The sequence below is a fragment of the Bison bison genome, unplaced genomic scaffold, assembly GCF_000754665.1.
Source record: "Bison bison bison isolate TAMUID 2011002044 unplaced genomic scaffold, Bison_UMD1.0 scf7180017864034, whole genome shotgun sequence".
NCBI classification, from domain to species: Eukaryota; Metazoa; Chordata; class Mammalia; order Artiodactyla; family Bovidae; genus Bison; species Bison bison.
In genome coordinates this window covers 3191240-3205577 of record NW_011494606.1, presented here as the reverse complement: position 1 = coordinate 3205577, position 14338 = coordinate 3191240, and the positions used below count along the sequence as shown (strand labels likewise).

Genomic DNA, 14338 nt, shown 5'->3' with positions numbered 1-14338 from the left:
CTGGGTCACGAAGATCTTTTTTGTACAGTATTCTTGCCACCTCTTCTTAATATCGTCAGCTTCTGTTAGGTCCATACCGTTTCTGTCCTTTATTGAGCCCACCTTTGCATGAAATGTTCCCTTGGTATCTCTCATTTTCTTGAAGGGATCTCTAGTCTTTCCCATTCTATCGTTTTCTTCTATTTCTTTGCATTGATCACTGAGGAAGGCTTTCTTATCTCTCCTTGCTATTCTTTGGAACTCTGCATTCAAATAGGTTTATCTTTCCTTTTCTCCTTTGCCTTTAGCTTCACCTATCCTATTTGCTTCAAATGCCAAATGACAGTAGAATGATTGACATTGAGTTCTTTGACAACTTCTCCTGTAGCTATAAGAGGATTATCTTCAATGACTGCTCTCAACTGGTCAGTTGTTAACTTCAGGTGGCTGGCCACTATGCTTCCCCATTATGACATTTCCGAGTTGTTGTAACGGCCAGGCTATTTGTCTGTCTTTCTACCAGTCACTTCCTTCTGCACAGCAACCTTGTTTTAGGCACAGCAAGTCCAGTTCCTGGAATAGGCAAAGGCCACCACACTCACCCTTTAAAGCCTCAATATTCCCCTGGGCATCAAGATTTTGCCCTGCCTTCCCCTGATGGAAACCCACTCGAGTATTCTTGCCTGGAAAATCCCATGGACGGAAGAGCTCGGTAGGCTACAGTCCATGAGGTCGCAAAGAGTCGGACACGACTGAGCGACTTCACTTCACTTCCCCTGATAAGGGCTTCCAAGGCTTAGCAACCATGTGTAGGAGGGCGGGGCCAGGCGCCGTGGCCCCACCCACTGTGTGCGGCGCTAATAGGGGGCGTGGCCACGGCCGTTCGCGATCCTCAACCCCGCCCCCCTCCCCAGGGCTTCTGCGCTTGCGTGCTGGGGACAACCGTTGCGGGGCGCCCGGGGCCCGAGGAAGGACGGTCGTCCCGCCAACCTCCTCCCCTTTCGGACTGAGGTACCCGGCCTGGTGGCCCCAGGACGTTCCCAACGCATGGCGGAGTGCTGTGGATGATGCCCATGAAGTTCTTAGTCCTTCTAGTTGCGCTGCTGCTATGGCCTTCGTCCCTGCCAGCGTATCGAAGTGAGTGGCCAGAGGCGGCTGCCACTCCAGGGGGCACTTGTAGGGGAACCTCCCGGGGTTCCCGGGCCCGCCTAAGACCCAGCTCTATCTTTTCTGGGTCCTACATGCCTCCCAAACCCCATTCTCCAGGGGCTTGGCCTCAGGTGCCGAGTTGTGTCCCAGTTCTGGTCCGCCCCACCTGCGCGTGGTGGAGGCAGTGATCCAGGCTTTGGGTCGCAAGCGTGGTTGGGGTGAGCCGGACTGGGCACCTGGGACACCCCAGGCAGAGACAACCCTTGTTCACCTGGCCTCGTTTACGGAGAGTCGCTGCAGGTGTGGTAAAGCAGGGTGGGAGCACCTGCGGCCAGCAGGCCGGGGCGGCCGGGTTTTGGATGGCTGCCTGGCTGGCTGGGGGGCATGGTTTTTACATTGTTCGCTACCTTTTTCGCTGTAAATGTAATCTTTCGTAACATATGCAAAAGTATGAAATTCCAGTTTCATTGTTCGTCAAGTTTTGTTGAAACACAGCAGTCCAGGTTGCTTTCCCGCCTTTTAATAGCAGAGTTCAGTAGTTGCCACGGAGACAGGATGGGCTGCAAAGCCTGAACTATTCTCTTTCTGGCCCTTGACAGAAAGACTTTGAGCCCATGTTGAGACAGGGAGAGTGTGTGGATTGTGGACAGCTGTCTAGGACTCTCGCTGACCTCCTATGCACGCCCACTGAGCATCCTCAGGTGCACAGGATTCAAAACCTTAGTAGAACAGAATTATGACTTAACTACTTGTCCCTCTCCAGTGGCTGAAAACTAATAAGGTCATATTCAGGGGTGCTGAGACTGCTATATTAATATCACATGAACACCTTGAGGTATTTAAGTGTCTGATATCTGGTATTCCAGATAGACCATGAGGCCTATTCATCTAGACTAACTTTAGTTCACTGTAGTATCTAGTGATGTTGGGGTTTGGTTTAACTATCTAAATAAAATTTAACAGGTGTGAAAAAAGTACTAAAGTGCATGCTAGTTATGCAGAGCTATATTTCAGACTTGTTAAAAGCTCTTAGTTAACAATTAAATTTCAAAAATGAAAACACAGCACAACCAAAGTCATAAATAGTAGTGGATAAAGTTCTGAATAAAGTGCCCTAGGTAACTAAAGTCAGCCTTTTCAGTACTAGCACTTAATGATTGTTAGTTGTTTTAAACAAAAGTCTTTGCAAAAATTTTTGCTGTAAAGAACTGAGCACTGAAGAATTGATGCTTTTGAACTGTGGTGTTGGAGAAGACTCTTGAGAGTCCCTTGGACTGCAAGGAGATCCAACCAGTCCATTCTAAAGGAGGTCAGTCCTGGGTGTTCTTTGGAAGGAATGATGCTAAAGCTGAAACTCCAATACTTTGGCCACCTCATGCGAAGAGTTGACTCATTGGAAAAGACTCTGATGCTGGGAGGGATTGGGGGCAGGAGGAGAAGGGGACGACAGAGGATGAGATGGCTGGATGGCACCACCAACTCGATGGACGTGAGTTTGAGTGAACTCCGGGAGTTGGTGATGGACAGGGAGGCCTGGCGTGCTGCGATTCATGGGGTTGCAAAGAGTCGGACACGACTGAGCGACTGAACTGAACTGAGCAGAGCATACTGAAGATGATAATTGTCTTTTCTTGCTGTTACTAGTGGTCATTATTACTAACACCAGAGATTGAATTTTGGTAGTTGTAGAGCAGTAGGTCACAACTGACTAATATATATGCAGACTTCAGCTGAAGTGAAATACTGTCACACAGTATTCTCTGAGACTGCTTGAAAGCAATACCTGGTTACTCAACTCAGTTCGATCTCTTGTCTAACTCCAAAACTCCATGGCCTGTGCTCTTTCTTTGTACCCTCTTAACCTAAATTTTCTTAAGTAGAAAATGAAAAGATACTTCTCAGAAAAAGGAATGATTTTGTGTTGAATATACAGATGATACAAGAGAAAAGGAAATATATATACAGGTCATAGATCATGAAGATCTCTTAGAAAATGTACTTTACATCTTTTCCATAGAAGTAGATTAAGGGGGATATGTAGGGCAGTGCTAACATGGCTACTTTTCCTGTGAAACCAGGTTTATCACTGTGTTCAATTTAAATCGGGTATGTATTCTTTGATTTGTATGTCTGCTCTTCCAACAGTACTGTCAAGAGAACCATATAAAACACTGCTCTCTCATGCCAAATAAAAGACACATTGGTTTTTTTAAGGAAAAGTGCATCTTTAACAATTTTTTTAGAATACTAGATAGCTTTGAGGTTATCTTAAGCAAACATCACAGGAATTATTATATTTGTTGAAAATATCAGTACTTCTTTGGCATCTGTCTTTGTCTTTAGGAAGACTTTAGTCTTAATGGACCACAAAAGGCAAGGGAAGTAGTAAGGCAATAAATATTCATATCTATTGGCAACTGATTGGAATTGAAAGGGAAAGCAGATTGCTTTTATTTCAAGAACATTGAGAAATTCATTTGGTTCTGGTGCTGCGAGTTCATTTTTCACTATTTCAAGGCTCAAGGCCATGGCACTTGGGAGAGTCTTTCAAACCTGTGAATGGAATGTTATGACACGCTTCATTAATGTTTTGGATAATGAGGAGTGTGTCTTCTAATGCAGATGTCAAAGGGTGGCCTTTGGGGATATAGTAGTTTCATTAGCCTATTAATATTTTATGGGAAAAATTCTGTCTTTCTGTTCTTTGGAGCTCTTGTCCGTGTTCTTTTGATAGGGTTTCATGTTTTTTAAGACTTCTTATTTTCTGACAGTAACCAGTTGTACCAAGACCACTTTGTATATTCTGTGTTCTGAATGGGATTAGCCGTCCTTCTGAGAAGACAAAATAGTACATGGTGTTAGAGAGCCGAGTACTTGGGATATATATCAATGCTGAGGTAATATTATTATTTAGGTCATTTTACTCAACAGAAGTAGAAGAGATATATTTCATGGTCATGAATTTGTTTGGGTTCTGATTAAATTTCAACATTACTCATAAGATAACTTTCTGATTTTTGACTCTTCACCTTAACTAAATGTGTATTCCTTTTTCAAAATAAATTTAGTATAGTTATTTTGGTTTTCTGTTGCAGCATAAAAGACCACCCTCAAATGTTATCATTTCTCACGATTCTGTGGGTTGTCTGCACTCAGCTGAGCCGTTCTGCTTCATGTGGTGGAACTGAAGAATGAAGAAGCTCAGTTTGGATGAGAACATCCAGCATGGCTGCTCATCTTTCAGGGTCTTTCTCTACATCACTTGTCATTTCTCAGTAATCTAGCCCAAGTGTCTTTATATCATGGGAGCTTGCTTCCCAGACAGAACTTTATAAGCCCTCAATATGCAAGTTTTTATAAAGCCTATGCCACTTTGGATTTGCTAGTGTCCTGTAACAGGCCAAGACAGTCACACGAGGAGAACCTATATTCAGCGTGGGAAGAGACACGTTAACCCAAAACATAAATACCAAGAAGAGTAAAGCCATAAAGTAATGTTTCTTCTTTTTTCAGCTTCATTGAGGCACAATTGATTAATAAAATTATAATATATTTAAAGTGTACAATATGATAATTTGACATATGTATTAATATATATATATTAACTCCCACCATGGAATTAATTAACACATGTCACCTCACATCTTTACCTTTTTGTGTGTATCATCAACTATTTTCACCATATTATACATTAGGTCCTCAGACTTTATTTTTCTTATAACTGAAAGTTTGTATTTTTTTTTTTTTTTACCAGACTTTCTCCCCATTTCCCCTATCCCTGACCCTGAAGTTGTTTCCTTAACATGAACACTTAATTAATATAACATAATTACTTGTTTGTTTTACCTGCTAGCAAAAGTTAAAATTTGAATTAACAAATTCAAATTTTGAATTAACAAATTCAGGAAAACTGCTGCATGAATAACAAGATGTGACATTTTCTTTTCTGATCATTCTTTGAGTATACCCTGCTAATGAAGCATAGTTATTACAGCTTTGAATTGGAAGTACTTCAGCTCAGTTATTCAAGTTTCTTATAATTTGAAGGTGTTGGTGTTTTAGCTGGAAGTTCTTACATGCTGACAGCTTTCAGGTATTCTTACTTGCAACACTTCTGTAGAGTATGGGAAGTCTGTTCTTTATGAGCTCATTTCATGATTTGGATGGAAAATACAAGCAATTTGTTCTCTAGAGCTAAGACATTCAGGCAGAGTCTGGCCCATTTATAAATGATTCAATGCGTGGGTATATGTTAAGCTTTATATACATGAATTCTTTTTTGACAAAGCCACTCACTCTTGTGGTAATACAAATCCTAGTTATATTTGAATCTTTTAAAAGATGAGCATCCACGATTCTTGTTTTAAATTGGGTGCAATCACCAAGTACTATGTTAAGATTACAGTAAAAAACATATGAGTTCTAAAGCACAATGACCAATCATATTCTGTTGAACTTTAACTTCTTTTGTCTGTATCTGAAAAGTTTAAAAATTTATCTTTCCTTCTTTACCGAGCTACTATGTTTCCCCCAGTTATATTGAACATTTTGTTGTTACCTTTAACTTACCTGGTATTTATTGTTATGCCAATTTTTTTTGGTTTAAATCAATAATATTATTGGGCTTTAAGGCCTTAGTTTTTAAAAACATAAATTACATTTTAAGCACATGATCAGATAGCACTCATCTTATTTTGTTGTTCAGTCGCCAAGTCGTGTCTGACTCTTTGTGACCCTGTGGACTGCAGCACGCTAGGCCTCCCTGTCCCTCATCATCTCCCAGAGTTTGCCCAAGTTCATGTCCACTGAATCGGTGATACATCCAACCATCTCATCCTCTGTTGCCCTTTTCTCCTTCTGCCTTCAATCTTTCCCAGCATTGGGGTCTTTTCCAGTGCATCAGGTGGCCAAACTATTGGAGTTTCAACTTGAGCATTAGTCCTTCCAATGAATATACGGGGTTGATTTCCTTTAGGATTGACAGGTTTGATCTCCTTGCTGTCCAAAGGACTCTCAAGAGTCTTCTCTAGCACCATAGTTTGAAAGCATCAATTCTTCAGCACTCAGCCTTCTTTATGGTCCAACTCTCACATCCATATGTGACTACTGGAAAGACCATAGCTTTAACCATACGGACCTTTGTCAGCAAAGTGATGTCTTTGCTTTTTATACGCTGTCTAGGTTTGTCATAGCTTTCCTTCCAAGAAGTAGTCATCTTCGAATTTCATGGCTGAAGTTACCATCTGTAGTGATTTTAGAAGAGGCAGTCTGTCATTGCCTCCACCTTTTCCCCATCTGTTTGCCATGAAGTGATGGGACCAGATGCCATGATCTTAGTTTTTTTAGTATTGAGTTTTAAGCCAGCTTTTTCACACTCTTGTTTTACCCTCATCAAGAAGCTCTTTAGTTCTCTGCTTTCTGCCATTGGAGTGGTGTTATCTGCATATCTGAGATTATTGATATTTCTCCTGGCTGTCTTGATTCCAGCTTATAACTCATCCAGCCCAGCATTTCACATGATGTACTCTGCATATAAGTTAAATAAATGAGGTGACAATATACAACCTTGTCATACTCCTTTCTCGATTGTGAACCAGTCAGCTTTTCCATATAAGGTTCTTGACCTGCATACAGGTGTGTCTTCTGCATACCTCAGAAGACAGGCAAGATGGTCAGATATTCCCATCTCTTTGAGAGTTTTCCACAGTTTGTTATGATCCACACACTCAAAAGCTTTAGCATCATCAATGAGATAGAAGTAGATGTTTTTCTGGAATTCCCTTGCTTTCTCTATGATCCAGCAAATGTTGGCAATTTGGTCTCTAGTTCCTTTGCCTTTTCTAAACCCACCTTGTACATCTGGAAGTTCTTGATTCAAGTACTATGGAAGCCTGGCTTGAAGAATTTTGAGCATAACCTTACTAGCATGGCAAGTGAGCACAATTGTCTGATAGTTTGAACATTCTTTAGTACTGCCATTCTTGGGGATTGGGTGAAGAATGACCTTTTCCAGTCCTGTGGCCACTGCTGAGTTTTCCAAATTTGCTGACATTTAGAGTGCAGTACTTTAATAGCATCATCTTTTTTTTTTTTTTTTTTAAGATTTTAAGTAGCTCTGCTGGAATTTTATCACCTGCACTAGCTTTATTGGCAGCAGCGCTTCCTAAGGCCCACTTGACTTCACACTCCAGGATGTCTGGCTCTAAGTGAGTGATCACACCATCATCGTTATCTGGGTCATTAAGATCTTTTTCCATACAGTTCTTCTATGTATTCTTGCCATCTCTTCTTGATCTCTTCTGCTTCAATTAGGTCTTTACCCTTTCTGTCCTTTATTGTGCCCGTCTTTGCATGAAATGTTACTTTGATATCTCCAGTTTTCTTAAAGAGATCTCTAGTCTTCCCTTTTGTTGTTTCACTCTTTCTTTTCATTGTTCATTGAAGAAGGCCTTCTTGTCTCTCCTTGCTATTCTCTGGAACTCTGCATTGTTAGGTATGCCTTTCTCTTTCTCCCTTGCTTTTTACTTCTCTTCTTTTCTCAGCTATTTGTAAGGCCTCCTCAGATAACCACTTTGCCTTCTTGCATTTCTTTTATCTTTGGGATGGTTTTGGTCAGTGCCTCCTGTACAGTATTACAAATCTCTGTCCATAGTTCTTCAGGCACTCTGTTTACCAGATCTAATCCCTTGAATCTATTCATCACATCCACTGTATAACCATAGGGGATTTGATTTAGGTCGTACCTGAACTGCCTAGTGGTTTTCCCAGTTTTCTTTAGTTAAGCCTGAATTTTGCTAAAAGAAGCTGATGTTCTGAGCCATAGTCAGCTTACAGTCTTGTTTTTGCTGACTGTATAGAGCTTCTCCATCTTCGGATGCAAAGAATGCATAATCAGTCTGATTTCAGTATTGACCACTTGGTGATATCCACGTGTAAAGTCATCCCTTGTGTTGTTGGAAAAGGGTGTTTGCTATGATCAGTGTGTTCTTTTGGCAGAATTTTGTTAGCCTTTGCCTTGCTTCATTTTGTACGTCAAGGCCAAACTTGCCTGTTACTCCAGGTATTTCTTGACTTCCTACATTTGAATTTCAATTCCCTATGATGAATAGAACATTTTTTGTTGATAGTAGTTCTATAAGGTCTTTTAGGTCCTCATAGAACTGGTCGACTTCAGCTTCTTTGGCATCAGTGGTTGGGGCGTAGACTTGGATCACTGTGATGTTGAATGGTTTGCCTTGGAAACGAACTGAGATCATTCTGTTTTTGAGATTGCATCCAAGTACTGCATTGGGGCTCTTTTGTTGATTATGAGGGCTACTCCATTTCTTCTATGGGATTGCAAGGGAACTCATCTTACATTGATAGAGAGATGTTTTTTTAGGATTTAGGGTTTTTTAGGATTCTATCTTGTAGTGTTTTTGAGCATATTTCTTTGTACTGCCTGGGTATTACATTATGTATACATAACTTATTACAGTCTATTGGTATCAGCATTTTGCTAGTTTCAGTGAAATGTAGAAACCTAACCTCCCTTTATGTTCTTTTACCCTCTCTCATTCATACTGTTAATTGTCATATATATTTCTTTAGCATACATAGAGAACCACATCAGATAGTATTATAATTTTACTTCAGCTGTCAATCATAGTTTGAAAAACTCAAGAGGAAAAGAAAAGTTCACTGAATTTTCCCATATTTTTGCTCCTTCTGTTACTCTTTCTTCCTTGCCAATGTTCAGGATACCTTCTTTTATGATTTCCTTTTTTTTAATGTTGTTTTATCCCATGGATGGAGGAGCCTGGCAGGATAGTCCATGGGGTTGCAAAGAGTCGGACCCAACTGAGCCACTTCACTTGTTTAGTTACTAAGCTGTGTCTGACTGTTTTGTGATCCTCTGGACTATAGCCCACCAGGCTCTTCTGTCCATGGGATTTTCCAGGCAAGGATACTGGAGTGGATTGCCGTTTCCTTCTCCATGGAATCTTCCTGACCTAGGAACTGGACCTGCGTCTCCTGCATTGCAGGCAGATTCTTTACTGCTGACCCACTAGGGATGCCCTCCTTTCTGTTTAATGAGCTTAATTTAGTTATTCTCTTAGAATAGGTCTTATGGCAACAACTTATCTTAATTTCCCTTCATCTGAGAGGTATTGATTATCCTTTCATTGCTAAAGGATATTTTCCCTTGATAAAGAATTCTGGATTGATAGTCCTTTCCTTTTATCACTTGAAAAATATTATGCCTTTTACTTCTGACATTCATGATTTCTCTTGAGAATTCAAATTGTAATTTAACCTGCTTCTTTCAAGATTTTTTTCTTTGTCTTTAGAGTTTTTCTTTGTCTAAGATGACCATGATACATCTTAACATGGATTTCTTTGGGTTTATTCTGTTTTGAGATTCAGATTCTTGAATCTGTAAATTCATGTCTTTTGCCACATTTGGGAAATTTTCAGTCATTATGTTTTTGAATACCTTTTCTGTTTATCCTTTTTCTTTTCTCTTTCCAAGGCTCAGGTGACATGAATGTTAGATCTTTTTGTTACAGTCTCACAAGACCCTGAGGCTCTTTTCATTTGTTTGCATTTCATTTTTTCTCTTTTATTCAGATTGGGTAATTGCTGTTATTCTATCTTCCAGTTCACTGCTTATTTCCTCTTTCCTCTCCATTCTGCTGTTGAATCTATCTACTGAGTTTTTCAGTTCAGTTATTGTGTTACTCAATTCTAAAACTTAATTCGTCCTTATATATTCTATTTCTTTGCTGAGATTTTCTACTTATTTATTAAGACTTTTTATTTTTCATTTGTTTCAAGAAATCCATAATTGCTTGTTGAAGCATTTTTATGATGGCTACTTCTAAATCCCTGTCAGATAATTCTGACATCTGCATCATCTCAGTGTTGGCATCTGTTGGGTTTCTTTTCTTAATCAAATTGAGATTTTTCCTGGTTCTTGTAATGACCACTAGCCTTTGATTCAAACCTGGATATTTTGGGTATTATGTTGTAAGACTCTGGACCTCATTTAACTCTTTTGCTACAGATTTAAATAGGTCTTTGACACCACTTTAATGGTGGATGTGGGGTGTTGCCTTGTTACCACAGGAAGGAGCTGAAAGTCCTAGCTCCTTACTTGGCCTTCTCTACTTGAAAAGAGGAGGTATTCATATTTGTTGCAGCACTTTGTGGGATAAGGGCAGAGGAATTGGGGAAGCTTAATGAAACTTGATGAGGGTGAAAGTCTATGTTTTCCACTCAGCCTCTGCTGATGGGGGTAGGATTGCAAGGTTTTCTGTGCTTTTGGCTTTTTTTTTTTTTTAATTAAAGGATAATTGCTTTACAGAATTTTGTTGTTTTCTGTCAAACCTCAACATGAATCAGCCATAAGTATACATATATCCCCTCCCTTTTCTGTCTTGCCAGTTTACTCTTTTCCTGGTCCTTTGGCCATGAAGAAAGCAGTCTTTCTCTTTGAGCCTTTTTGGTCTGTGTCCATTGGTGTTTTTGGATTGCCAGCATCTCCAGTTCCCAGTCTAGGATATATATGGCAAAAAGAAAACCCAGGGAACTCACTGCTGTGTCGTTACTCAGGTCCTGAAGTCCCTAGTTGGTCTACCTTCATCGCTCTGCCTTTCAGAGTCTTTTCATCTCATGCTTGTCTTACATATAATGTTGAAGATTTTTAACTGTTAGTAGGAAGGATAGAGGGAAAATACATATTGCCTATCTTTTTGGAAGTAGAAGTCCAAATACATTGTTTTAAAACATTTTATTTGGGGCTTATGGAAGAGGCATTATGTTTTACAAGTAAACAAGATTACCTAAGTAGAACACACATAGGAATTGTGTGATGACCTGTTTTTAATTTTGGTCAAAATATGTTGGAATTAAGTTTACAGTTGTCTTGTCTATGTTATTTTCCAGTTTGTGTATAAGGTATGTCGACTTAAAAAAAATGCACAATGTGAGTGTTGTGAGTTAAGTTTTATTTGGGAAAAAATGAGTGTAGCCCAGGAGACAACACCTCAGATTTTGGAGGAATTGCTCCAAAGAGGCAGGGGGGAAGGTCAGTATATATGTGATTTTGGTTAAGGAGGAATACATGCAAACAGACACATATTTTTCCAGAAAGCTTCTGCTAGTCTTGTGAAGCTTTCTGCCTGTCATGAGGATCATTCATCACCATGCAGGATTTTAGTGCTTTTTAAAATATGAGTAGATACAAGAATTGGGCTCATAAAATCGGCTCCTGAAAACATCTAACTATCCGAAGACCTGTCCTGCCAGTTTTTCCCTGAGTAGGGTGCCTCATTTCTGTTCACCCTGAACTCTTTTTGAGGGGGGCAGGTATTGAAAATCAGCAGCTGCAGTAGCACATGATTTAATCCTTGTAGAGGTGGATGGCAAGTGCCAGTGGCAAATGCCAATTTGTAGTTGATAGGTACTAGTTATTGGAAAGAAGAGAGAAGTCTTAATTGACTATCAGATATCTAAGTTATTTAGATACAATTTTATCTGAGTAGTGATTCATAGTACTCTAAATTAGAAAGAGACTATAAATAAACTCAGTATTTTGAGAGTTTATTTAAAATTGTCCTTTAATTTTTTATTATTATAAGCAATTAACCAGTATACTTTATTTTACTAGCAAAAGTAAAATTGTTTTTACTTTAAAATGTTTGATACCAAACCTCAAGTTTTTGTCTTTTAAAAGCCTTTAGATTAATACATATGCTATTAATTTAAAATTGTTTTAGTTTGCAGGTTCATAATTAAGAATGTCAGGAATTATAACCAAGTTAATGTCAAAATAAAATGCAATTCATATTAAATGTTGTCAGAGAATTATAGCAGTTAAAGACTATACATAGAATATTTTAATGGAAAAATTTTATTGGTCCTTATGATTTTACAGTATTGTATAAGTTTTATAGTAACCAGTTTTTGAGATTCCAAGTGTTTGGTTTGTAATACATTTCAAGTGAAATCCCATATTTACATTTTATGTATGTGTTGTTTGATACTGTTCTTGAAAAGTTTAGCTATATGGACTTCAAGTTCAAAAATCCAAATTCTGCATAGATTTGGATGTGTCCTTACTTTCCAGTTTTGTATTCTGCGATAACTACACAATCACCACATAAATAAAACACAGAAAAATACGTTTTTAAAAGTAAAATTTTTTAAAAGTCTTAAGATTTACCACTTTTCTTTTGAGATTTTAAATTGTTACATTAAATAAGGAACTTACCAAAGAAACATTAAAATTACCTAGTTTTCTTACAGTCCTACTTTTTATTACCCTTTGAAGTAAAGATTTCTCATATTAAAGCTTCCAAATTTGAGGGTATACATCTTTTAAAAATTGTAGCTCCTTTCCTTTTTTTTTAACCAAAAAGCTGGAGTTTTTAGTTTAGTTTTTCTTTTTATTCAGCTTAGAAGCTATTGGTTCTTTGATCAAGATTTAGGGTGACATTTTTTTTTCTTTTTTTTTGTTGTTTATTTTTTTTAAATTTAATTTTATTTTTAAACCTTACAATATTGTATTAGTTTTGCCAAATATCAAAATGAATCCGCCACAGGTATACCCGCGTTCCCCATCCTGAACCCTCCACCCTCCTCCCTCCCCTACCCTCCCTCTGGGTCGTCCCAGTGCACCAGCCCCAAGCATCCAGTACCGTGCATCGAACCTGGACTGGCGACTTGTTTCATACATGATATTATACAGGTTTCAATGCTATTCTTAACACTTTAGTCTCAAAGGAACTAAGTAGGAATCTTTCTAATAAGCTTTTTAATGTTAGCATTAGTGTCATTGCTTTTTATTGTTATTTTTGGCATGTAGTCATCTCACATGCTAGTAAAGTAATGCTCAAAATTCTCCAGGCCAGGCTTCAGCAATGAACTTCCAGATGTTCAAGCTGGTTTTAGAAAAGGCAGAGGAACCAGAGATCAAATTGCCAGCATCCGCTGGACCATCAAAAAAGCAAGAGAGTTTCAGAAAAACATCTATTTCTGCTTTATTGACTATGCCAAAGCCTTTGACTGTATAGATCACAATAAACTGTGGACAATTCTGAAAGAGATGGGATTGGCAGACCACCTGACCTGCCTCTTGAGAAACCTATATGCAGGTCAGGAAGCAACAGTTAGAACTGGACATGGAATAACAGACTGGTTCCAAATAGGGAAAGGAGTACGTCAAGGCTGTATACTGTCACCCTGTTTATTTAACTTATATGCAGAGTATATCTGGAGAAGGAAATGGCAACCCACTCCAGTGTTCTTGCCTGGAGAATCTCAGGGATGGGGGAGCCTGGTGGGCTGCCGTCTATGGAGTCACACAGAGTCGGACACAACTGAAGTGATTTAGCAGCAGCAGCAGCAGAGTACATCATGAGAAACACTGGGCTGGAAGAAGCACAAGCTGGAATCAAGATTTCTGGGAGAAATATCAATAACCTCAGATTTGCAGATGATACTACCCTTATGGCAGAAAGTGAAGAGGAACTAAATAGCCTCTTGAGGTTAAAGAGGAGTTAAAGAGGAGAGTGGAAAAAGTTGGCTTAAAGCTCAACATTCAGAAAACGAAGATCATGGCATCTGGTCCCATCACTTCATGGGAAATAGATGGGAAAACAGTGGAAACAGTGTCAGACTTTATTTTTCTGGGCTCCAAATCACTGCAGATGGTGATTGCAGCCATGAAATTAAAAGACGCTTACTCCTTGGAAGGAAAGTTATGACCAACCTAGATAGCATATTCAAAAGCAGAGACATTACTTTGCCAACAAAGGTCCGTCTAGTTAAGGCTATGGTTTTTCCAGTGGTCATGTATGGATGTGAGAGTTGGACTGTGAAGAAAGCTGAACACCGAAGAATCGATGCTTTTGAACTGTGGTGTCGGAGAAGACTCTTGAGAGTCCCTTGGACTGCAAGGAGATCCAACCAGTCCATTCTAAAGGAGATGGGTCCTGGGTGTTCTTTGGAAGGAATGATACTAAGGCTGAAACTCCAGTACTTTGGCCACCTCGTGCGAAGAGTTGACTCATTGGAAAAGACTTTGATGCTGGGAGGGATTGGGGGCAGGAGGAGAAGGGGACGACAGAAGATGAGATGGCTGGATGGCATCACCGACTCGATGGACGTGAGTCTGGGTGAACTCCGGGAGTTGGTGATGGACAGGGAGGCCTGGCATGCAGCAGTT

At 39.4% G+C, this 14338-nt stretch overlaps 1 protein-coding gene across 1 annotated transcript in view; it reads left to right on the top strand.

Moving 5' to 3' along the window:
* Positions 1-924: 924 nt before the first annotated feature.
* The window catches only part of SPESP1 (sperm equatorial segment protein 1), a 28017-nt gene continuing 14603 nt past the window's right edge, over positions 925-14338 (top strand). The window contains exon 1 of the mRNA XM_010834504.1: positions 925-1116. Coding sequence (XP_010832806.1) covers positions 1044-1116 — 73 coding nt within the window. The 5' untranslated portion in view covers positions 925-1043. The remainder of the gene's footprint in view (positions 1117-14338) is intronic.